General features: G+C 44.3%; 1 protein-coding gene across 1 annotated transcript in view; it reads right to left on the bottom strand.

The window, feature by feature from the left end:
- The window catches only part of LOC137435793 (ryanodine receptor 2-like), a 633,328-nt gene extending 614,012 nt beyond the window's left edge, over positions 1 to 19,316 (bottom strand). The window contains exons 1-5 of the mRNA XM_078785085.1: positions 19,211 to 19,316; positions 10,799 to 10,983; positions 10,561 to 10,704; positions 7,439 to 7,558; positions 3,135 to 3,239 (exon numbers count right to left, since the gene is read on the bottom strand). Coding sequence (XP_078641211.1) covers positions 3,135 to 3,239; positions 7,439 to 7,558; positions 10,561 to 10,704; positions 10,799 to 10,983; positions 19,211 to 19,316 — 660 coding nt within the window. The remainder of the gene's footprint in view (positions 1 to 3,134; positions 3,240 to 7,438; positions 7,559 to 10,560; positions 10,705 to 10,798; positions 10,984 to 19,210) is intronic.
- Between the last annotated feature and the right edge of the window lie 7,178 nt (positions 19,317 to 26,494).

Genomic DNA, 26,494 nt, shown 5'->3' with positions numbered 1-26,494 from the left:
CTACATCCCCCCGGCACTTCGCACAGCGGAGTACGTCTTTGTGCGTCATGAGGCGCACCGGGAGCCACTCCGGCCGCCGTACGACGGGCCCTTCTGGGTCCTTCGACGGGGCGACAAGTCCTTTGTCGTCGACGTTGGCGGCCGGTCGGACCGGATCTCTGTGGACCGCCTCAAACCGGCGCACATGGACGTTGACCAACCACCACGGTTGGCCCTTCCTCCGCGGCGAGGCCGCCCCCCATCCACAGTTCCCCCCGCTCGACCACCCACCACCACGTAGGACCCCTCCCCACGACCCTCCAGGGGTCGCTTCGGCCGGGTCATCCGGACCCCCCTTAAATTGACCCTGCCGGTGCAGGTCGATTCTGGAGGGGCGTGTGTAGCGGTTACCGCTGGATGCACGCAATCGCCTTGCACCGGCCAGAACACGGCCAGACGCGCCTCTCCCGGGCATGCCCGGACTCACTGTTCCCGGGCACGCCCGAACCTCCCGGGCACGCCCGGTCTCGTCTTTCCCGGGCATGCCCGCTCTCGCCTTTCCAGGGCTCGCCCAGAGCGTCCGGGCATGCCCGCTATCGCCTTTCCAGGGCTCGCCCAGAGCGTCCGGGCATGCCCGCTATCGCCTTTCCAGGGCTCGCCCAGAGCGTCCGGGCATGCCCGCTATCGCCTTTCCAGGGCTCGCCCAGAGCGTCCGGGCATGCCCGGTATAGCTTGTGCCGGGCAAACTTGCCGACATAAATGTGTATATATATTGCTGCCCGATAAACGGGCTTTTGTCAGAATACCTGAGCTGTTTTGTTTCAATAAAGCAACTCGGACGAATTCCGTCTTTGGTCGCGTCACTTCTTTCGACTCGCGTTGGAGCCCCGCTCCCTCAACATAATGGTTTATTCCAATCAACAGAGATGTTAATATCATGTTTATACTAGAATCAACGAATCATCAAAAGTCAACGTCAGTGCTCTTAAAACCTCATTTAAAATCTATTGACGTGTTTCAAAAGCAAAGAAGCTGAACACAACTGCTGAGTAGCTCATTCTCCCGAATTGAAAGACATTTGTCAAGAGTTGTTGGATGAAGGAGCTATCAAGAAAACCTCTCAAGTCCTCACAAATGACACAGCAGCTAAGAGAAGAAACAAAATGTCAGCGGATGTGGAGGAACAGATTGTGTGTGAATTATATCAGCAAATTATTTCAGCATACAACATGATGAATCAACGGACGTTCCCGACATGCTCCCGACAAATCGCGAGCTCCTGACACCAGTCGTCATGACAGAGCGACCGCTGAAACAAACCTGAAGATTGGCACTCTCCGCAGCACTCCGGGGAGCTTGAGCAAGCACACACGCAAAGTGCAGACAAGCGTCCCGTTCTGGGGACATATGAACCTCAGTCAATTCGTTGGGACTGATCAACTGCTGTGTGCCGCAACCCTCCAACTGGCTATAAATCTCGATTGATGTGTGCATATATATACGCAAGTTTTAATAAACAGGAAGTAAATTCCTGCGTTGGGCTAGTGTGAAAAATTCTGACTCAACCCGGAACTCGAACCCACAGCCCTCATCACTTACGCGGTGACAGCCCACTGAGCTATTGAGTCTCTGGAATATCCTCAGAGATTTCTCACACTAAACCTGCGAGCTTTATAATGGCCGATGTCTTACGTGCCTGCTAGGCAGACCCAGGTTGTGAGTGTATGTATATGTACGTGTATGTGTACGTGTATGTAAGTGTGTGAACGTGCATTGAAGATGAACTCATCCAACTATTTAATAAATAGGATGTAATAATAATAATGTACAAATTTCAAACTGGGTAAAAAAGACATCGAAGTTGGGATAAACTTGTCAGAGAAAAGTGATCACTTGTCCATCTTCTTGAAGCATCTCTTTGAATACAGTAGATGGGAGATGATAGACATATCTAGCAAGTTCATTAAAGCATAATGAACAGGTAATTCGAATCTTCATCAACAATCTTCGCAATAAATATTGCCTTTTTGCTACTGTAGGACACACCTTTCTAAAAATAGCTTACATCTACCTGCAAATGATGCAAAATCTTGGGAGAGGGAAGGTGAGATAGAGGGGAGGGGAAGGGGATGGAAAGGGGAGGAGGAAGGGGAGAGTTCCCTACTAGGAAATGTTATTTATTATTAATCCTAACCACCTACGAGGCTTTCATCTTCAGCTTCATGGAGTACTGTTCTCCCCTCTGGGCTGGCTCCTCTGCCTCACATTTTGCTCAGCTTGACGGCGTAGAAACCAAGGCTTTCAAGATCATTGGAATCTCTCGTGATGTAGCTGAGTCAATGGGCCTATCACTTCACCATCGCCGACAGGTCGGTGATCTCTCTGTCTTCTTCAGCCTCAATTCTGGTCTTGCACCCTCTGTTCTCTCCGTGGTCTGTCCCCCTCCCCCCCCCCCCCCCCCTGGTATCTGTAAGATACACGCGGCGTCCACCAGCAAACTCCTCCTTGTGAAACTGCCTAAATCCAGAACCACTGCTCACCTCTACTCATTTATTCCTTTTTACCCCACCTGTGGAACCACCTTCCACACACTCTTCAATCTCTTTCTTCTCTCCACATCTTCAAGACATCTGTACACCACCATCTCAGGTTAACCCACCCCCAATCCAAAACCCTGATCTTTTCTACACTCGTTAAACCACCATATCCCTCACCCCCTAAACTTTGCTTACATGTCCATCTTGTTCATCCCTTGCATTCTCCCTTACCACCCATCGTTACCTACATCCCTTGGTTGTCCATCTCCATCGACTTTCTCCCTCTGCCCTGCTGTTAGCATTTCCCTTTATCCTGCTCTTCCCTTTGTCATGTTGTGTCCTGATCTGTTCTGTGTCATTGCTCTTTCATGAGCTCTTCTTCCATGAGCTCTCTCATTGCTCTTCCTTGTATAAAAAACCCTCAAACACCTCTCCTCCCTAACCCCAAACAACGCAGTCATTTTGTATCCTCACCCAACCAACAATCTCAGCTTGAAATGTTTATTTTCCGACCTGTAATCACATATTGATGGTCAGAAATGGACATTACCGTTATGTCATGGATTATCTCAATAATCAATCATGTACCATTACCACCATAATCATGTTAATATTCACCCCCTCAGCTGTCTTCCCAGCGAACGTGAGCATCTCCTGCAGGGCTCTGACAGACAATGACTGCTCCAAGAAAAATGTGCAGATGGACAGGTCAGGCGGCACATTCTGAAGTGGAAGATAAAAACAATAGCACCCATGTCTAACGGAAGCATTTCTGGTATTTGCAGTTTGGCATTTTTAATATGAAATAGCAAAGCCTAGAAACGAACGAAACCCATTAGAATTACCCTTTCGAACCCTTCAGAATTACCCTTCAGAATTACCCTTTAGAACCCCATTAGAAATACCCTTTATAACCCTTTACAATTACCCTTTAGAACCCTTTACAATTACCCTTTAGAACCCTGCACAATTACCCTTTAGAACCCTGTACAATTACCCATTACAACCCTGTACAATTACCCTTTAGAACCCTTTACAATTACCCTTTCGAACCCTTTATAATTACCCTTTAGAACCCTTTATAATTACCCTTTAGAACCCTTTATAATTACTCTTTAAAATTACCCTTTTTTGCATACAGAATCGAGGCTCGTGTATGTGCTCACACAATGACACATGAAAAACATGCAATGAAGGGAGTGGGAGACAAGAGGGGGAGAGAGGGACGCACGCAAGCACAACAACAGAAGAGAGCAGGGACTTTGGTAGATCTGTGGAAGGGGGGGCTGGGGGAGGAGGGTAGGGTGCATGGCAAAAAGCAAATTAACACTACTAGGAACCCCAGGAAAGAAGCTGGGGATTCAAAGAGGCGGATTTGGGGCGTTTTAACGGGGATAGAAAAGATCTCAAGGTTTTGGATGTGGGAAGATAAGAGATGGTGGTGAACAGCTGTTTTAAAGACCTGGAGGGAGGAGAGGGATTGAACAGAGTGTGGGAGTTTGTTCCAGAGGTGAGAGAAAAGAGAAATGAAGAAGTGAAGGTGAGCAGAGAGTCTTGATTTTGGCAGCTTCACCAAAAGAGGATTGCTGGCAGATCTTGTGCGACCTGTAGGAATACTTGGGGGACAGAGCACAGACAGAGCTGGGGGAGCAAGGCCAGAGAGGAGTCGGTAGAATACAGAAAGACCACCTACCTGCCTGCGGTGAGAGAGAGAAAGGCCCTCAGAATCAGCTTCTTTGCGGGAGATTCCAATGATTCTGAATGCTTTGGTTTCAACCGCATGAAGCCGAGTTAGATGTGAGGCAGGAGCACCAGCCCAGAGGGGAGAGAAGTATTCCATTGAGCTGTGGATGAAAGCTTTGTGTGTGGTGAGGAGCTCAAAAGTTCCCAGAAAGGACTTTGCATGACAAAGGATGCCCATTCGGCGACTGGCTTTGGAGGCCAGCTTGGAAATGTGGTTTTCCCAGGAAAGATCATGGCAGATATTGAGAACCAAAAGCTTGAGTAACAGAACTTCTTCAAGAGGATTGTTCAGAAAGTAGATGGGAGGGTTGTCCAGACGGACTTTTCGGAGAGACATAGTGAGAGTGTGAGATTTGTCAGGATTGAAAGACATGTTCCACTTGTTTGACCAGTTTGTGATATTTTCCAGGTCTACAGAGATTGAAGAGGCTGCTGCCTGCCGATCTGAGGGTTGAGATATGAAGCGGCAGAGAGTGGAGTCATCAACAAAGAGATAGAGAGGATTTTCCAGAGAGTCGGAGAGAACATTAATGAAGATCAGAAAAAGCACAGGGCCCAGAACACTGCCGTGAGGAACTCCAGCCTGAAAAGGAAGGGGAGATAAGAGAAATCCATTCAGGGCCACATGTTGACTACGACCAGAAAGGAAGTCTGCAAGCCATGCATGACGATTTCCATGGATACCATACGAGGAGAGTTTGGTGAGCATGGAGAGGTGCAGACCGTTTCGAAGGCACAAGATATGTCAAGGAAGACAGCTCTGATTTCCTCTTTGGCATTGACGACCTCTAACCATTGTTGAGACAGCAGAAGAAGCATGTCCAGAGTAGAATGACCTGGTCTGAATCCAAATTGATGATCCGAGATCAAGCCTTTGGAGAAGAGGAAGGATTTGATGTCAGAAGCGATGATCGATTCCATGACCTTGCTGATTATTGGGAGCAGCCTGATTGGTTTGTAGTTGCAAGGATCTGTTTTGCCCTTTCTTGTGTAAAGCAGTAATATTGGCTGATTTCCAAGCAGATGGCAGATGACCTTGAGCAAGAAGAGGGTGAAGAGAATTGAGAGAGGGTGTGAAAGAGCGGCAGAGCAGGATTTTAGGACCCTTGGGCTTATGCCGTCTGGTCCACCAGAATATTTACAGGGTCTTCAGGTCTGTACACCAGAATATGCAGAATCAGAGTTGAGATTTGACAGAAACTTTTCCACCTTGTCAGGAGAGGACACAGAGTTCAGGAGCAGCTGAGTTCGACTGCGTAATGTGGGTACAGAGAGAGATGGGTTTGTGACACAAGATTTTGAGGCAAACACAGAGTTGAGGCATTCGGCTTTGTCACGTGTGGTGTTAGCTGTATAGCCATTTGAGGTAAGGGACAGGAAGGAGGTGGAACAAACACAAGTAACAGATTTGACCAGACTCCACCAGGATTTGTAGAAGGGAGACAGGTTTGAGAATTCAGTCTTGATAGTAGAGAGATAGTGCTTCCTGGCTCTCCTGAGGGTAGACACACACACTTGTTCCGAGCTTAGTGAAAGGAACTGAGATTGCCTTCAGTTGAATTAGCCTTTCAAGAGGCACAATCAGAGACCTCCTTCAAATTCAAAACACTACTTCAAATCAGAGACATTTGTTGGCTTTCTTGCATGAAATGCTCACTTCAGGTTCTGTCACAACATTTAAATTGGGTTAAGGTCTGGACTTTGACTTGGCCATTCCAAAACAAAAAATTCTCTTCTGTTTCAGCCATTCTGTTGTAGATTTACATGTGCGTTTATGATCATTGTCTTGCTGCACAACCCGCTTTCTGTTAAGTTTCAGCTCGTGGACGGATGTCCTGACATTCTCCTGTAGAATTTGCTGGTACAATCCAGAATTCATGGTTCTGTCAATGATGGTAAGCCGTCCGGGTCCTGAGGCAGCAAAGCATCCCCAAGCCATGATACTCCCACCACCATGCTTCACGGTTTAGATGAGGTTCCTATGTAGGATTGCAGTGTTTGGTTTTCACCAAACATAACGTTTCTCATTTAAGTCAAAAAAAGATCCACTTTCAACTCATCTGTCCACAGAACATTCTTCTAATAGCCTCTGGATCATCCAGGTGGTCTTTGGTAAACTTGAGACGGACAGCAATGTTCTTAGATAGCAGCGGTTTCCTCCTTGTCAGCATCGATAAGGACAGTGGTTTCCCATGCACACCATTCTTGTTCCGTGTTTTCCTGATTGTGGACTCATGAACACTGATATTAGCCAATGCAAGAGAGGCCTGCAGATCCTTAGACATTACCCTGTGGTTCTTTGTGGCCTCTAGGATTATTGTACGCCTTGCTCTTATCGTGATTTTTTATTGGACAACTCCTACTGGAAAGAGTAACAATGGTGTTGAATTTTCTCCATCTGTACACTACCTGCCTGACAGTGGATTGGTGAAGTCCGACATCTTTAGAAATGTTTTTTTTTTAACCCTTTCCAGACCGATGAGCATCGGCAACTCTTTTTCTGAGGTCCTCAGAAGTCTCTTTTGATTGGGGCATGACACGCTTACACAAACCTGTGTGATGAAGACCCGACTCTGATGTTGACGAACAAAGTTTATGTTTTTCATATTTGGCCGGGCCACCCAAACTCACTCCTGATTGTCATCCTATTGAATGAAACACCTGACTGTAATTACCCCCTTCATCGAGCCCTCGAGGTTTACATGCTTTTTCCAACAAAGAAATTGAATGTTGGATCATTTTGCTCAGTAAATAAATGAAAAAATAGATTTTGTTGTGTTATTTCTTCAATCAGGTTCTCTTTATCTATTAGGACTTAAACGAAGATTTGATCACATTTTAAGTCAAATTTATGCAGAAATACAGAAAATTCTAAAGGGTTTACAAACTTTTTCCAACCACTGTATCATGCAACCAAATCACTCGTATATTTTACTTAGGCCTAGGTTTATAGCACGAGGAGAACTTCTGGAGCTTCTGCAGGCAATCTGTAGCAGTCGGTAACCCTGTAAATAACTTCCAAGATGGGAGGAGTTACAATCCAGAAACAGTCTAAGGACCCATGTTATCATTTCCCACCTTGACTTGCAAACGCTCTCTGCCATAATACGATGTGTTATTACTACCCAACCCGGCATGATATCGCAGGCCGAGTAAGCTCTGGGAGAATGGGGGTGTACCTTAGCATTGAATGTGGATTCCAGAAAGCAAAGGCGGTTTCCAAAGCCTTCAGCAGCTAGACAGAACTTTAGCTGCTCCCTCTGGATGGTGGAAGAGCATTGCAGTACCACCTCATCCTCCTGCAACCACAACAATAGATATCCAGTCATAATCTCGTCATCCTACAGCTAACTCTTATATGTACCAGCATGATCAAAAGACAAAAGGCTGCAGGAATCAAAATATTTGGAATATAAAACGTATTAGCGAAGGAACCCAGTGAAATGGCAGTTTAAAATAATGTATGTGATTATTTGTTGATTTCCATCAGGGTTTTAATGTCGACGACACTGACCCTGTTGGGCCTCTTAGTGACTATAGAAGTTTAGGTTTATTAGTCTGTCCCACGTGCAGTGGGATTTTGCAATCACTTCTGTGTGTCTGTCCATCCGTCTGCGTGTCTGGCCAAGCCATAACCTATTTACCATTTTGTCCCATTACCATTTTGTCATCAAATTTAAATTTATTTATTTATTATGAGAATATGAAGGCAAATTAATAATTTAGTCAAAGGTCAAAAATCAGAATCGCATGAAATCATCAATTGTCAAACAATTGACCTGAAAATTCAATTTACCATTTGAGTTTTGTCATCAAATTTTCAACAAAGCTTTATTATAAGAACATGGAGAAGCCATAATAATTTGGACAATGTTGTGATGTGATGGTGTAAAAACCCGACTCCAATAACTGCAGTGGATTGAACTTAACTCTGGAGTCTACAAGCCGATTCTATCGGCTTCACGCATGCGCCGAAATGTCTACAAGCCGAATTTATCGGCTCTAACCGCATTCAAATTTACCGCGCAATTAACGCCTCCTGGATTCGATGTGCATAATATATAATAATAATAATAATAATAATAATAATAATAATGATAATAATAATAATAATAATAATAGACTCCAGAGGGTATAATAGCCGGCGAAGCCGGTGTTGTGAATGAACGCGTACGTATTATGTTGAAAAGCCAGATTTTGCTGGATCCCTTGAGAATTTCGAAGCTTTGACGCACCAAATCGCTCAATGGAGGCCGCCATCTTGCGGATGCGGAAGTATGCATAACAAATTGAAAAAAGTTCAATCGAAGTTTGTTTCACCCGGCTTTTTTTGATTCACAATCTTATGCACCTCTAATTTGTAATTAAAATACTTTAAGACCAACCTCGTTCCCCGGGCCCGCATGGGCCCTGGTTATCTTCAACGAAAATCGTCACCAAACACCGGAACCAATGAGATTCGAGCATTTGAAAAAATATTTCAAAAACAAAATCACTCCATGGAGGCCGCCATCTTCCAGATGCGGAAGTATGCATAAACAATTGCGAAAAAGTTCAATAGGAGTTTGTTTCACCTGTCTTTTTTTGATTCACAATCTTATGTTGAAAAGCCAGATTTTGCTGTATCCTTTGAGAATTTCGAAGCTTTGACGCACCAAATCGCTCCATGGAGACCGCCATCTTGCGGATGCGGAAGTATGCATAAACAATTGCGAAAAAGTTCAATAGGTGCCCGCAGAACTACGTAACTGCCGGTTAGTGCACCCTTCGCGACAACAGTCGCGACTCTGGGGCATTTTCGAAATTTTTCTCTTCTTTAGTGGTAGACCTAAAAAGCCGAATTAGGCTTCAATCCCATGCTCAGTAGATTTGTCTGATTTATGATGTTGTCCTGCACCTACCGGTATAAGCGGTTTACATAAAGAAAGAAAGCTCGGTTTGATTAACGACAGTCACACATTGCCGTTGAAACGGCGCTATCGTCTGATCTGTCGGCACTGATCTTATTGCAAGCTAACTTCTGGTGGAGGAAGCCGCAGTGCCTGGAGAGAACCAGCCCTGACAGCGACTGAAGTTAGAAGACTACACACATACTGTGAAAACGTATGTTAAGCCCAGTTAAAATTTCTTAAAATAGGCCCTAAGCTAGCATAGCGCATCGTATAGTTACTTCCTTAAGCTTCTTGTGACATTTATTGTATGTAGGTATTGGGGAGGACTGTCTGCTCTTCTCTTTTACCAAGTCTTACCAGGTAGGGCAAAGGGGGGCATTAAGCTCCAGGGGGCATTAGGCTCCACTACATTGTAAATGCATTATATTTACCTTCAAGATTTACAATGTAGTGGAGCCTAGTGCCCCCTGGAGCTTAATGCCCCCCCCCCCTTTGCCCTACAGTACCTACTACACCTACCTACTACCAACTACCTAACCTACTTATGCCATAGTGATGGGTAATATAGTGGCAAGAGGCTTTGGCTTCGCCGGCTCATCGGGTACTAGTAATAGTAGACTCCAAAGGGTTAAGAGCACGTTTATTTCGTGGCTCACACACGCTTTCCCAACATGGAGTCTCCCTCACCAGTCGTAAAGCAACCGCTCCCCCTTCCTTTATGGCAACGCAAAGTATTCACACCAATACGTCATCAAGTAAAGCAACCATGCCGTTGCCATTACAGAAACACAAAGTATTCATACCAATACGTCATTCCGTAAAGCAACCACGCCCCCTCCATTACAGAAACACAAAGCATTCACACCAATACGTCATCACGTAAAGCAACCACGCTCCCTCCATTACGGTAACCCAAAGCATTCATACCAACACGTCATCACGTAAAGCAACCACGCCCCCTCCGTTACAGCAACGCAAAGCATTCACACCAACACCTCATCAATTAAATTGAAGCCATAACAACCAAACACAACATTTCCCGCTCTCCCTCCTTCATCAGAAGTCACGTGTGGGCCGTGCTGCTGGAACCGCAGGTTCAGGGCCTCCCCCATCGGTCACAGCATCTGAACTGGCGGGTCAGACCACAGTTCCATGGTGGCCAAAGGGTGTCCGGAGGCGGCACTTTGTGCAGCTGACTAGCATGGCACCGCGACCCTTCCTGTACCTGGAAGGTGGCTCAGCCCACCTGGCGACTGACTCCCAGCGGGGAGGGACGGACCATGACCAGAATGACTGGAGCTTGTCGCTACGATGGGGGGGGGGGGGCGCTTAGCCCTGACCCAGTCGAAGACATGCCAGGCAGCTTCACTGTGCGATCTCTGTCAAACTGCTGGCTTGTGCTGGCGCACCTTGATGCTTGCCGCAGGTGCAGCACAATGAGTCTTTGGTGGATGCAGACTATCCAGAGGCAGATGCAGCTCTTGCCCCAACATTAGTAGCGCCAGTGAGACCCCTGTGGTGGTGTGCTGGGTCGCTCTGTAGTGCAGCAGTGTCTGGAGGAGAGCCATTCGGAATGTGAAACCTTGAGCCAGGTGTGCCCTCCCCCCATTGGCCTGTGAGTAGCAGGTGTGCCCTCCCCCCATTGGCCTGTGTGTGGTAGATGGCCGTGCAGATGTGTTCGATTCCCCTGTCGCTGAGGAAAGCGCAGAACTCGGCAAAGATGAACTGTGGCCCATTATCTGTTTTAATGACCTGGGGCAGCTCCCATTGGGAGATGACAGTGTCCAGGATGTTGAGCATGGCATGGGAGATGACTGATCCCACCGGAAAGACTTCAAGCCATTTGGAATGGAGATCATAAATTACCACAAGGTAGTGTTGGTGGTGGTGGGGTATGCTGGTGATGTCAGACGTTAAAAATTCACTGATTCAACCACCATTAACACAAAATATTTTGACGGGGAAGATAAAATTTTTCCTCCTCCCTTCCCCCCCCACCCCCCACCCCTATCCCTGCCCCACCAAGATGGCAATTTCAAGTGCAGTGCCTGAGATAAATAAATAATAAAAAAAAGAAGTCAAATGATGGTTGATGGTTCTGGTTCCACTCCATCAACAAGTGCTACAGGTGGTCCATAATTCAACCAAAGGGGGCAGATCGGGATCAAGAAGATGTCTGAGAAGATCCTCAGTAATTTCTACTGGCTGGGACTACATGGCAATGTCACCAGATTTTGCCACTCTCGTGACATGTCATAGGAATGCTCATAGCAGGAGTGTTCGTCGATCTCTATTGGAGAAGATGACCCTGTTTGACATTCGATGCAGTCAAGTTGCCATTATTCTGGTGACTTTAATCCAGTTTAATCCCCAGGTTTCTGCAGGACGCACATGGTCCACCATCAGCCCCCTTCTGGTCAAATTCCAACATCCAAAATCACTGCTCACCTCCACTCATTAGTTTATTTTCTTCCCACCTGTGGAATCGACTTCCACGTTCTTTTCAATCTCGCTCGTCCCTCCAGTTCTTCAAGACAGTTGTTCACCACCATCTCAGATCATCCGCACCAAAACCATGATCTTTTCTACTCCAGTTAACACCCATCCCTCAAACCTCCTTCCAAATTTCCAGTTTTTCCTTTTTGAGGTTTTGCTTCTGTATACATCCTGCACACCCCACGCACCCTCACCTACCCCATATTTATTCCCCACATCCATTATTTGTCCTAGTCTCCCTCTATTTTGTCCCTTGGCCCTGCTGTTGGTGTTTCCCCTTTTTCTACTGTTCCTCTTGTTCTGTTGCGTCCTGATCCATCCAGTGTCTGGAGTTCCACGTTGTTGTCTGGAGTTCTCCTGAGTTCCAGTTCTTCCACGAGCCTTGACTTTGTGTCCAAAAAATTGAAAATTAAATAATAATAAAAACATAACAATCAGGAAGTCCCTCAGTCAGGATATACAAGAGATGTTGGAGATGGGGATCATTCAGCAGTTATTTACAAGGATGTGACTTGAGTAAGCGACGTTAGCAGATTCTGGTCGCTGCTGAAGAGATGCACAAGACAGCATTTGCGTGGCACACACAAGTTTTTGAAGATGCCACTTGGAATGATGAACTCAGGAGGTGTGTTCGTACGAGGCATGAGAAAGTTGCTCCTTGGGATGGAGAATGTTGACAGTTACATTTGTGACGTTTTGATCCACCAGTAATACCCGCTCCCTCGGGTAGTGAAATATGCTGTCAGTGAATCATTCGCACTGTGCCATGTCTGTCGTCGTTTCACCACCCTCAAAACCCTACTCCTTCCTGCAGAAGTCAGTGGTTCTACCAGTTGCGCTATAGCTACCACGTGTACAGGCGAGAATTGTGCGTCCTCACCTTCGGGGGTGAGGGGGTGGTGGCAGGAGAGAGTGGGGCGAATTTAATACCCATGACCTGATGTAGGTACACCAAGCGCGTATGCAAATTGTAAGGGGAATCGGTCAAGCATTTGCAGTTTTCCTTCCACATTTTGTGATTGAGAGTTTGTGGTTGTATCCATCTTGATCACCCCCTTGTGTCCTCTCCTTGCTCTCATTCTTCACCACAAGTCCGCCTCCATTTTGTCCCTCAACTCTGCTGTTCGTGTGTCCCACCCCCACTCTCTATCTCTCATTCTACTGCTCTTTACATCCGCCACCGAAGGTGGACAGAAGTTATGTTTTCACTCATGTTTGTCTATTTGTCAATCTGTCTGTAAACAGGATATCTCAAAAGGTTGTGTACGGATTCTGATGAAATTTGTTGGAGAGTTTGGGTGTGTGACGAGGACGAAATGATTCCATTTGGTGGATCTGAATATGAGTGTTTTTTTTAATTTTAAGTTATTTTTCACCATTGATCATTTCATCATTTCACCGCACCATCTCCCGGTGTGCACCCCAGTTAGAATAGGTACACCGTATCCCTGCGCATCGTAAGAGGCGACCAAGGGTTGGCGTCAGGAAGGGCATCCGGCCATAAAAACATTGCCTCAAACAGGGAACCATGATCATCATGGGGCCCGCAAGGCTAACCCCCGATCTAGCGGGGAAAATGGCCTTAAAACGATCATTCATTCATTCATTCATTCCTTCCTTTCATTCATTGAGTGATATTTCAAAAGGTTGTGGCCGAATTATGACAAAACTTGGTGGATAACTTGGGTAAGGGACAAGAACAAGCGACGAGATTTTGGCTCAGGTCCGGATCCAGATCCAGCGATCCAGTGGGATACAAAATGTAAACTGTTTAACCTGGCGGAGGTATGCTCTCTACCAATTGCTGTTCTAGTTGTGGATTGCATTATGGATTCACTATTGTTGATTACCTCCGCCACCAAAGGTGGATGGAGGTTATGTGTTCACCCCTGTCTGTCTGTCCGTTTGTGAACAAAATATCTCAAAGTTGTGGACGGATTCGGACGAAATTTGGCAGAGATGTAGAATATGTGACAACGACGAAATTATTCGATTTTGGTGAAGATTTGGATTCGGATCCGATAATTTTTTTCAGTGATTCTTCACCATTGGGAGATCGGGCCAAAAACGATACATAGCAGGATATCTCAAAAAGTTGTGGATGGATTTTAACGAAACCTGTTGGACAGGTTGTGTGTGTGACAAGGAAGATTCGATTCAGTTTTGGTGACGATCCGGATTCGGATTCAGGTGTAGAATTTTTTAAGTGATTCGTCACCATTGAGTGATATGGCCAACCAGGCGGAGGTATGCTCTCTACTGAGTGTCGTTCTAGTTTATCTATTGAAAAGTGACAAGTTTTATTTTTTGTTCTTGATATTTTTCAGAAAAGTCTCTGGTGAAGTGAGAACAATTAAACGGAAAACATGATCAGCTTACCAAAGGAGTTATACCTGTCTGGGTACAGAATGTGAGGTGTACAATGACAAAGCGTATAAAATGTCTATATTTTACGGGTGGATGGGGATGTGTGCCTGAGTGGGGAAGGTGGTGGCTGGAGGGGTTGTGCAAATGGAGCTCGAGTTTGGAATGGAATGCATGGTGTTGCATGCCTTACGAACCAGTTTCTCCCAAACTTGGTCATCTGGCAACTTATCATCCTTCAGTGAGATAATTACAATCAATGCGAAGATAATGGGTTATTAAAAAAGACACTGAAAATACCAAACATACTTTCCAATGCAGTTTTAGCATCAAAGCCGAAAGTCTATTTGCTCAACATCGAACCAATGGAAATCAAGATGCCCAGACTGCTGACATTAGCCTCAGGTTGGATTAAACAGGCCATGTTTATGCAGGTGCAAACATGTAACTTGAAACTGATTGTTAGATGCTCGGTTGTATTATTCTCGAATGGTTCATTGAAGAGTGCATCTAGAAAGCATTTATTGTGGCTGACACAATCACATTCATAAAACCACTGATGGCCGAGGAAATCAGATTGTCTGTGCACAATTCATTTCACATGAGGATATGTCATACAAACACTGGTGCATGAGACCTGTACGTTGATCCTTGACAAAAGTTAAAAAAATAATTATGTGGTATATTTTGAAGGCTGAAGAAATAACAAGGACGACACTATGCACAACATTATGAAATAATTAAATTAAAATATATAAATTAAATAAAAATGACCACTTGGTGGTCACAACCTGCAACAAAATCCGGTAATGGGCCGATTGGGCAACGCGTATATATTAAAGCACTCTTAAAAAATGTACAGCGCGATTGGGATTCACACATTTAATGCGCTATAAAAAATTAACTTGACACCTCACATCCATGTCACCTTCCCCACGGTTATATCAGAACGAGCCGATTCGTAATGCGGTCACGGATTGTTTAACCACAATATGGAGCCACTCAAAAATCATACAATGCTATTTCTTTTTATAGAGGCATGTACCATGCATGCTGACAGGCCTGATTAAACCTCACTAATAAACGAGCGTTACGCCTAGGTCCCCCGTCAGGGAAGTGATGTGAGTTGACAAAGTGGAAGACGCAGAAAACATGCTATGATATGATATTTCGCTCACAAGGTTCAGACGTACATGGCGGCGGCCATCTTGGATTTTGACCTGGCGACCCAATTTTCAATAGCGTTCTTCCTTATGCCTAGATACACCCACACACCAGATTAGAAGTTGGTACGTCGCTTATTTTTCAAGATATTCAGCTCAAGGTTCAGACATACATGGCGGCGGCCATCTTGGATTTTGACGTGGCGACCAAATTTTCAATAGGGTTCTTCCTTATGCCTAGATACACCCACACACCAGATTAGAAGTTGGTACGTCGCTTATTTTTCAAGATATTCGGCTCAAGGTTCAGACATACATGGCGGCGGCCATCTTGGATTTTGACGTGGCGACCCAATTTTCAATAGCGTTCTTCCTTATGCCTAGATACACCCACACACCAGATTAGAAGTTGGTACTTCGCTTATTTTTCAAGATATTCAGCTCACATTGTTCAGACATGCATGGCGGCCGCCATCTTGGATTTTGACGTGGCGACCCAATTTTCAATAGGTTTCTTCCTGGTGCCTAGATACACCCACGCACCAGATTAGAAGTTGGTACTTCGCTTATTTTTCAAGATATTCCGCTCACAAGGTTCAGACATACATGGCATCAGACATACATTGCGGCGGCCATCTTGGATTTTGACGTGGGTTGCATCCACACACCAAATTCGAATGCGGTCCTTCGCGTACGCACGCATGTATGCACGCATGCACGCACGCACGGACGGACGGACGGACGGACACACGGACGGAGGGGAAAACCATAGTCCCCCTTTCACTCCGCGGTGCGACCGGGGACAAGAAATGTTGACATACGATCAGATTTTTGGGGGTACTTCATCGTGGGTAACACTAGACACAAAAAAAGCCAATGAAAATCTGACGCAACAGACACAGGCAGTGTATAATCAGCAGAGCTCTGCAGGCCTGACGTCTTAGAAAACCAATTAAAACTAGAACGGGCACTCGGTAGAGCGCATACCTTCGCCGCAGCTACTGTTCTGTACTTGGCATGGGAGTGTAGGGAACAGAACAACAAAAATACGATTTTGACCTTTTCGTGACCTTGACCTTGACCTTTGACCCGATTGCTCCCAAAATCTAATCAAATGTGTCCCGTATAATAACCAATCATCCCACCAAATTTCATGCAATTCGGTTGAATGCTTTTTGAGTTATGCGAATAACATACACACACACACACAGACATACAAATAAATACACAGCGATCAAAACATAACCTTCCGCTTTTGCGAAGGTAACTAGAACGGGCACTCGGTAGAGCGCATACCTTCGCCGCAGCTACTGTTCTGTACTTGGCATGGGAGTGTAGGGAACAGAACAACAAAAATACGATTTTGACCTTTTCGTGACTTTGACCTTGACCTTTGACCCGATTGCTCCCAAAATCTAATCAAATGTGTCCCGTATAATAACCAATCATCCCACCAAATTTCATGCAATTCGGTTGAATACTTTTTGAGTTATGCGAATAACATACACACACACACACAGACATACAAATAAATACACAGCGATCAAAACATAACCTTCCGCTTTTGCGAAGGTAAAAACAGAAAACCAAGATAGCGGCCATATTATTTTGGCTGGGCACTGTGGGCGGAGTCAAGCGACAAATGTGGGTGGGGTACAGCAGTTGTCGGACCAATAGGTGCACATTATAAAAATCGACCCCCTATCAAGAACAACAACAACAACAACAACAACAACCATGCAGAGTTCTTGTAAACCTGTGACATGTCGTAGGTAAAAATTAGGGTTAGGGTTAGGGTTCGGTACCCTTCTCCTTAAAAGCGAGTACCAAAGTTTCTCTTTAGCAGTGCACTCCAACATGAATACTCAATAACACAAATTCAGTAGAACATATGCCAGTTTTAGGGGAAAAAAATATTTAAAAGGAATTTCCCATTTGAGCTACGGTATTTGAGCAAATGCCCTCTCATCCAATCAGTGTACTCTCAAATTATCATGTATTTCTGGATGGTAGGTTTATATACAAGGAGTTAAATAAGTTCTTCATATCAAAACACACAAGTACAGATCTGTTGCAACCTCCGGCTATATTCCATGAGAGAGAAATAAAGCAAATGACAAATGAACCGCAGAGCTGGTCGCGACAAGTTTACCATATGATGGCGGCTACAGCAGCAGCCCGAGCAATGGGTAATAACGTGCAGCGCACAGTCCATGCGAATGTAACATGATCATAGTCAACAATACAACATTAATTGTCTGCTGTCTAAGATTTCCTTGTATATATCGGTTCCTATGGTTACTGTGTATTTATTGTAACTACGAGTACTTATTGTTATCTGCACTTCCAATATGAGAAATAAACTAATTATTGGCATGTAACATGTTGTAAATCTCCCCACATGTGAGAGAGAAATAAAACAAATGAAGACCGGAGCTGGTTTCGATGAGTTTACTCCAAGATGGCAGCTACAGCAGAAGCACCTAGCCTACGGATAGACCAGCAGACAGTTTTACACCAAATCGTTGTTCCCCTTTGGTTGCACAGAGGAACTAATGCAGATGTACAATTATTTATTTTTTATTTTTTGAGGGCCTTATACATGTAGAGTTCTGTACTTTATGGCATTTGTGCTTGTTCGACACATTTTCACTTTGTCCTTCAAAAATGAGTGAAGGTAACAAGATCTATCTTGCTAAATTGAGATCAGGAGAGACTACTGCTGAGGCTCATGTGGAAGTTGACTAATCTATCAAGGCCAGAACACCAAGGGAACATTTGCAAGACAAAATAGAACGGTACTCGGTAGAGCGCATAGCTGCATACCTCCACCAGGCGGAACAGTTTACGGTTTGTATCCCACTGATAGGCAGGATCTGCATCCAGACCTTAACCAATCTCCCAATAGTGAAGAATCACTTAGAAAATTAAAAACATATCGTATCCAAATCCAGATCGAGACTTTCACCAAAATCGAATCAATTCGTCCTTGTCACACACCCAATTTGTCCACCAAGTTTTATCCGAATCCATCCATAACTTTATGAGATATCCTACTCACAGACCAACAAACAAACAAACAGAGACTTCTGTAGTGTCCTCAGACAACTCAGCACGATCCTTCAGATCATTACATGCAGTAGGTTAAGTGTTAGAGCAGCCTCCGTTTTGGGAATGACTGAAAGCTGTAGGAAGACTGGTTCTTTAATCCATGGCCAATTTACACGGCTCGAAGCAGTAATCAGGTTTCTGGTTAGGTCAGTGCGATTGACGCTCGTCGAGATATACCTACATTGGGTTGGTTCAGAACCTTTTGGGATGCTCTGTTGGCGACATACACTTATAAGTGTCGAGTCTCATTGGTCAGATATCCCATAACCACTCTTGAGAAAAATGCCAGGGGCAGAAACAAGGCCCCTTTATATGGCATGTGCCATGTGGCAAACTATATAAAAGAAGAGACATTCAAAAAATCTCGTGTGCATGCTGGACTACCCTTGTGTTCTTAGGAGGAACCAAGTGATGTTCAAGAAAAGTTCAAATAAAGGCGTGCCCTACATCTGGCAAATAAAATACATTTACTTCTTCATGCAGGTGTAAGATATCAAATTGGCGCCCCTTTATATGAACTTTTCTAGAGCATCACTTATGTTCCTCTTGGTTTCATCAACATCGTGTGGGTAGTTTCAGAGAAGAGAGCAAATACCTATTTTGGGGGGTCAAAAAAAAACCCATAGCCCCTCTTAATGAGTGCAGATTTTGAATTTGTTTTGAAAGCCATTAATTAAATGCAATGGCCGATGTATATTCCATGTTTCAGCTAGTTTCAATGTATCGCCTTTGAGATATGATTGCCAACACATTTTGGGCAGACGGACGGACGGACAGACCGACACCAACGTGGATTTGAGGGTTTTCTTAATAAAACTCAAGAATGCGGAAACAGACGTTGCTGAAATTTGGAACATATTACCTCAATGAACAAAGTATTAACTTCTGAAATTTGCAGACAATTTCGTCCAGTAGAAGCCAGTACAAGCCGTCCAGTAGAAGCCAGTAGAAGCCGTCCAGTAGAAGCCGTCCAGTAGAAGCCAGTAGAAGCCGTCCAGCAGAAGCCGTCCAGTAGAATTGTCCGTCCCCATGTTGAAGTTGCATACAGAGAAACGATCCCATATAAAGGGAGAGTCGCTTTGCGCCTCCCTTGATTCTGCTATCCGTGTAGAAGTTGAGGTTGTCAATAGGCACCTACAACTCACCGAGGATCATTTCATTCATCTCCACAGCAAGCAGAGCAGCGTGCAGCTCCAGCCGTGGGATGACGATCGTCTATAGAGGTGTCAACTTAGCTTGGCTGAATAAGAAGCTCACTGTTGGTTCTTAATTGGGGTTCATGAGCCGAGTATAACAGCATACGCCAATAGCCTCAGTGGAAAAGTCTGAGAAGATGTACAGTTCACGCCGCCCAGCTTTCTCTGTAGGACACGAGGAATGTCGATGTGATTGAGGTAGTTTAATGAGTCGCACCAATCCTCCCATCCAGTCTCAATCTCGGGCTGTCATCTTACAGAGAATGCTTTCCCTTTGATGGTGACAAGTGTTGTGGAGCTGAGGGGATCATATAGGTTGTTGGCACATTACAGCACACAGGGCTGCTGCAACCACTCGGCAAACTAGGCGGTGGCCTAGAGTGGCAAATTTTGGGGAGCGGCAAAAAATTTAATGAACTATTCATGAAATTGCATAAGTAACCAAGTAGAATTTGTAGAACGCATAGTGTCTCGTTTTGCAAGATTATTCTGATTTTCCGCCCCACTTTGATACAAGTCTTTTTGATCTGACACATAGTGATTTAAAGTTTCACATATGTCGATCCAGCAGTTTCAGAGAAGGCGGTTTCTTAAAGGTTTTTTTTGCTTCAATCCTATATGGCTGTCACATAATTTATCTGATGTCATCATTATCAAACTTTATTTCCCATGGGTAGTCAATCATATTGGACTAGCGGCTAGGGTGCCAGCTTAGGATCCTAGGATCCTGGGTTTGAATCCCGGTCGATCGCTGAATTAACGCCAGGGGGGTTGACTCAGCCTGTTCATCCTTCCGAGGTCGGCAAATTGAGTACCAGTTCACTGGTAATTCCCTGTTTGTCGTAAAAAGGCGACAAAAAGGGTTGGCGGCAGGAAGGGCATCCGGCCGTAAAACATTGCTTCAAAAAGGGGACCAAAAAAACAACAACAACCACGGTCCCCGAAAAAGGCCAACCCCCGCTTGCGGGGAAAAATGGCCTCTAAAGGTGGTTTATATATATATATATATATATATATATATATATATATATATATATATATATATATCCAAGGTGGCTGCCAGATCGATCCAAGGTGACCGATGATGTTTTAGTTGTCACCCTTGTATCCCCATGGGTTGTTGATGATGTACTTATTGTTTGGGATCCATTGGTTCAGAGGTTTGATAAAAAATTTTTTAATCGTTTAGCTTAAATCCAACATGGCTACCAGACCATGTGTCTTATGATGTTGAAATGCTCAAATTATGTTCCCCATGGCTAGTTGAAATATGTTTGAAGTTTCGCATCGATCTGTTAAGCGGTTCTGGAGAAAAAATATTTTTTACGTTTTTATTTTCAAACCAATAGGAACGCCAGACCACGTTGCCGATTAAATCATAAATGTAATTACTCACTCACATTGGGTCGTAGTCCAGATGTATGAAGTTTTCTGATTTCGGATAAGGATTCTGATTCAACCAATTATTGCTGGTATACCACTTCACCGATGACGTCATCATTATCACCCGATATGCCCCGATGATATTGTCAAATTTCAATTTACTTTCGTTGAGCATTTTCAGAGATGTCCTCCAAATTTTTTTCCTTTAATCCAATATGGCTGCCATACCATGTGATCTACGACAACATAACTATCAATAAAATATTTTCCATGGGGAGTCCCTCCTATGTTTAAAGTTTCGCATCAATCAGACAAGCGGTTGCAGAGAAAACAAAATATATAGACATGGACACACACAGTTACACAGACAGACAAGTGCATTATAATCGTCTCACAATCCTTTTGGGGCGAGACTAACAAATAGTCTTCAGCAGTGGGAAATGAAAAGTCTCGATGAACTGATATACATCACTGACATATATGGAGGAGACTATAGATGCTGGAAGTGTTGGGGGAATGGGAGGACTTGCTTCTGCATTTGGTAAACTGAAAGCGGGGAAGGTTAAATTCAAATTCTAATTGTGTACAGAGACAGCCCTGATCTATCGTCTGATATTTAGGTCCTCCATCCATTTTTATAAGAGCAGCAGCAGCATGTCCAGGGAGGAGTGATCAGGATAGAAACCAATCTGATGGATTTGATGTCAACTGCGATAATGGATTCCATGATTTTGCAAGTAAATGAAGTAATATATAATTGAATGGATCTGCAGTTAAGAAGTTTTGGCATCCATTTTCTATAATGTGATTGTGTTGGCTGATTTTCAAGTGAAAGACCCGTGACCTGGGGCAAATGATAAGTTGGATACATCAGATAGGGAAGTGCGACAGAGCAGGTTTGCAGAATGCTGGAACCGATACCATTGTGTCCCGTCTCAGAATCAAAATCAAGTGTGGTGGTTTGTACTAGACAGTCGCTCTACCCCTCTGGACTTTAAGGGGGCAACTCCGCTTGACATCATAATCCGGGTGTTCCATGTTGCAATATGGGTTGTGCCCCGTAATCACAAGTCGAGGGCAGTCAAAGATCTGTCATACAAACATCCAATATTAAATTTTCTTGGATTTTCTTGGAAGCAATCCCAGAAAATACTCAGAAAACTACATATAGAATAGAAGATATACCCAAAGTCATTTTGGACCGATAATCCAGATATTTTAAAGTCACTGCTGATAAAGAGGTATTTTCAAGTCAATGTTCAAATAATATCACAAAGTCAACTTGGGGGAAAGATCACCGCAGCACCTGCACATCACAAACAGAAGAAAAATCGACTTTTAGCTCTGCTTTCTCTCCTCTGCTCCCATTGACAGCCAATACGCAGTATTACGCACTGACGCAGAGACATACGTGATGACGCGCGCTACTAAAGCCACGCCCCATTACTCATGAATTCCCGCAGGATGCTTCTCTTCTCTTCGTTCTCCGGTCGGAATGTCTCGAATGTCACAATTATACTGCAGCCCATATTGATTAACGTGTGAGTGCCGACGAAATTTCACTCCATGGACTCGAACTGTAAGCCCTTTAGTTCGAAAGGACGAGGCGATTGAGAAGCAAACAAGACGACGCTGTATTTATCAATGATAATGTCACGATGAACCCCCTGGTACGTGCTTTGCAGATTATTGTACTTATCGGGCACGTCACACTCATTCATGGCGACGGAGGCGAAAACGAAGCGAGTGATGTAGAAACGAAAGCTGCATTCGTGACCCACCGTTCGCAAGAAGAGGATTTCATCCTCCGCATCAGGCTCGCCGCCCATGCTGCCTGCGTGCATCGCCTGCGCAAAGGCTGGTGCTGCTCCTGGTGCTTCCTCTGCTCCTGGTGCTTCCTCTACTCCTGGTGCTTCTGCTCCTGATATTTCCCCTGCTCCTGATGTTGCGGCTCCACGCGCTCTGCATTAACATAGCGCTTGGCACAAATGTGGGCGGAGTCAGGAGGATTCCCCTATTCGATTGGACGTTTGACATTTTGTCACTGCTTGTAAAAATATATATTAGGCCACCAATTACAAGGTCACAAGTTCCATTTCGTGTCGTCGATGTGAAATTATTGGCGGGTAAATTGAGCGTCGTCAGTTTGGTGAAGCGGTGAAAGTCTGGGTGTCATGACGTCAATGGATGTGATGTTCTATTTGAAAATAACGTGCTCAGATTTCGTGCGGACCTACCTACCACCTTCCATATTGCGTAATATTTGCGCAGAACGGTCCTTGAGCGCTTGTCTCCATTCCCAGGTATTTGCTCACTTTTGATCGTTGTCTTTTGAAAATTGTATGCATTACCTAAATATGAAAACTGCCAGATTAGAAGGATGGAATCGAAATGGCTGTGACTTCATATACCCAGACCTTGTACTATTTCATTTAAAGTGACTCGTGTGTTTATGACGTAAGCAAAAAAACGTCTAAATTTTGACTACCCATCCACGCTGAAAAGAAACATGTACGACTAGAACTGTACTCGGTAGAGCGCATACCTCCACCAGGCTGAAAAGTTTACATTTTGGATCTGGATTCGGACCTGAACCAACACCGAATCAATTCTTCTTTGTCGCACACACCTGTCCACCAAGTTTAGTCCAAATCCGTTCAGAACTTTTTGAGATATCGTGCTATATATATATCGTTATTGTGCTCTCTCTCTCAATGGTGAAAAATTACTTTAAAAAATTTTCGAATCCAGATCTGAATCCAGATCTTCACCAAAATCTAATCATTTTGTCTGTCACATTCCGAACCTGTCCACCAAATTTCATCAGGATCTGTCCACATATTTGTGAGATATCCTGTTCACAAACAGACAAACAACAAGAAAGAAGTCGTGCAGCGAGCACGATACTTGTAAAATACACCCCCCCCCCCCCCCCACCCAAAAAGTTGCCATGGATACATGAAATTGTGTATTCTATTTCATTAAGATTTAAATTGACAAACTTCAACAAAGCTCGGTTCAATCAGATGAAAATTGATAATTTTATGAGTTTGACCATGAGTTGACCTTTCACATTTTGACCTCTGAAATAGTTGCTTTCCCAATTCAGTGATGCACTATGCACTTGCTGTTTAATTCACATGTTAATAGGGTGAAAAGTGACGATTTTTCAGATGAAAATTGATTTTAGAAGTTTGACCTTGAGTTGACCTTTGACCTTTTGACCTCTGAAATAGTTGCTTTCTCAATTCAGTGATGCACTATGCAATTGCTGTTTAATCCACATGTTAATAGGGTGAAAAGTAACGATTTTTCAGATGAAAATTGATTTGAGAAGTTTGACCGTGAGTTGACCTTTGACGTTTTGACCTCTGAAATAGTTGCTTTCTCAATTCAGTGATGCACTATGCAATTGCTGTTTAATTCACATGTTAATAGGGTGAAAAGTGACGATTTTTCAGATGTAAATTGATTTTAGAAGTTTGACCTTGAGTTGACCTTTGACCTTTTGACCTTTGATATAGTTGCTTTCCCAATTCAGTGATGCACCTTGCAATTGCTGTTTAATTCACATGTTAATAGGGTGAAAAGTGACGATTTTTCAGATGAAAATTGATTTTAGAAGTTTGACCGTGAGTTGACCTTTGACCTTTTGACCTCCGAAATAGTTGCTTTCTCAATTCAGTGATGCACTATGCAATTGCTGTTTAATTCACATGTTAATAGGGTGAAAAGTGACGATTTTTCAGATGAAAAATGATTTTAGAAGTTTGACCGTGAGTTGACCTTTGACCGTTTGACCTCTGAAATAGTTGCTTTCTCAATTCAGTGATGCACTATGCAATTGCTGTTTAATTCACATGTTAATAGGGTGAAAAGTGACGATGTTTCAGATGTAAATTGATTTTATAAGTTTGACCTTGAATTGACCTTTGACCTTTTGACCTCTGAAATCGTTGCTTTCTCAATTCAGTGATGCACTATGCAATTGCTGTTTAATGCACATGTAAATATGGTGAAAAGTGACGATTTTTCATATGAAAATTGATTTTAGAAGTTTGACCTTGAATTGACCTTTCAACCTCTAAAATAGTTGCTTTCCCAATTCAGTGAAGCACTATGCAATTGCTGTTTAATGCACATGTTAATAGGGTGAAAAGTGACGATTTTTCATATGAAAATGGATTTTAGAAGTTTGACCTTGAATTGACCTTTCAACCTCTAAAATAGTTGCTTTCCCAATTCAGTGAAGCACTATGCAATTGCTGTTAAATTTTCAAGTTAATAGGATAAAAAATGTTATTTTTAGAAATTCAACGTATGCAGAGCTCTGCACGTATGCAGAGCTCAAGGCCGCTTTGAAGGAACATCGTAATCCATCTCCTTCAGTCATCCTGTGTCGGTTTAATTTTTACATGTGCAGACAGCAGCAAGGTCAGTCGATCGCAGACTTCATTGCACACCTCAAAAAACTGTCACATCTGTGTGAGTTTGGGGACATGATTGATGACATGCTCCGTGATTTGCTGGTGGTTGGCATGTCCGATGACCGCACTCGTAGACGCCTGCTTGCTGAGAGAAGACTGACTTTCCAAAATGCCAGAGACACCGCCATCTCCATGGAAAGTGCTGAACGCAACGCTACAAGCATCGGTGCCACTCGCTCGTCTGGTACCAGCCCTGCTGTGAATCGGTTGGATCATGTTCAGCCAAAATGTTGGTACAAGTCTCCTCGTCAGAAGCCAGTGCGGTCTCAAACCCACAACAAATGTTTTCGGTGCAACGGAAAGCACCCTCCGGAGACGTGTCGGTTCAAAGATGCCACCTACCATTTCTGTTCGAAAACTGGCCATATTGTTCCAGCTTGCATCACTCGCAAATCGGGAAAAGGGAAAGCTGTTGACAAGAAGATTCATCAGTTTATCGGTTCGGAGGAACCTGAGCTTGACCAGGTGAGCTCTGTTTCCGACAACTCAGAATCGTGTGACCTGTTTCATATTGATTCTCGCCATAAGCGGGACCCTTTTCTTGCCACTGTTGTCAACAATCGACCATTGCAAATGGAGGTCGACAGTGGTGCGGCTGTCTCGCTCATCAGCCATGCTGTTTTCACAAACCTGTGGAGTGATGCTGACCGACCCCATCTGAAACCTACTACCTATGGACTCTCCACCTATACAGGTGAGAAGATTGTTCCCTGCGGTACATGTGACGTCACGGTGGGCTACGATAACCGTGAGTTTCACCTACCCCTGATCATCATTCCTGGAAAGGGCCCTTCCTTACTCGGCAGGAACTGGTTGAGCATAAATTCAACTGAAGTACAAAAGCATTCATCAACTCCGGGCAGCCAACGTTTCTCCTACCGCAGCAGACACACTCAAAATGTGCTGGATACGTACCCGGATGTCTTCAAGGATGAGCATGGAACCTTGAAAGGACATACGGCTAAACTCAGTGTTGACCGGGATGCCAATCCTATATTTTGCAGAGCTCGCCCAGTCCCTTTCGCCCTGTGGGAGCGGCTTGACAAGGAACTGGATAATCTTGAAAATCTGGGCATCATCGAGCAAATCCAGTATGCCGAATGGGCGGCACCCATCGTTCCGGTCATAAAATCGGACCAGTCC

Source organism: Myxine glutinosa, chromosome 9, assembly GCF_964187855.1.
Source record: "Myxine glutinosa chromosome 9, kmMyxGlut1.1, whole genome shotgun sequence".
In the NCBI taxonomy this organism is placed as follows: Eukaryota; Metazoa; Chordata; class Myxini; order Myxiniformes; family Myxinidae; genus Myxine; species Myxine glutinosa.
Note: the sequence above shows the minus strand (reverse complement) of the source record. Positions and strands in the feature narration are given on the sequence as shown.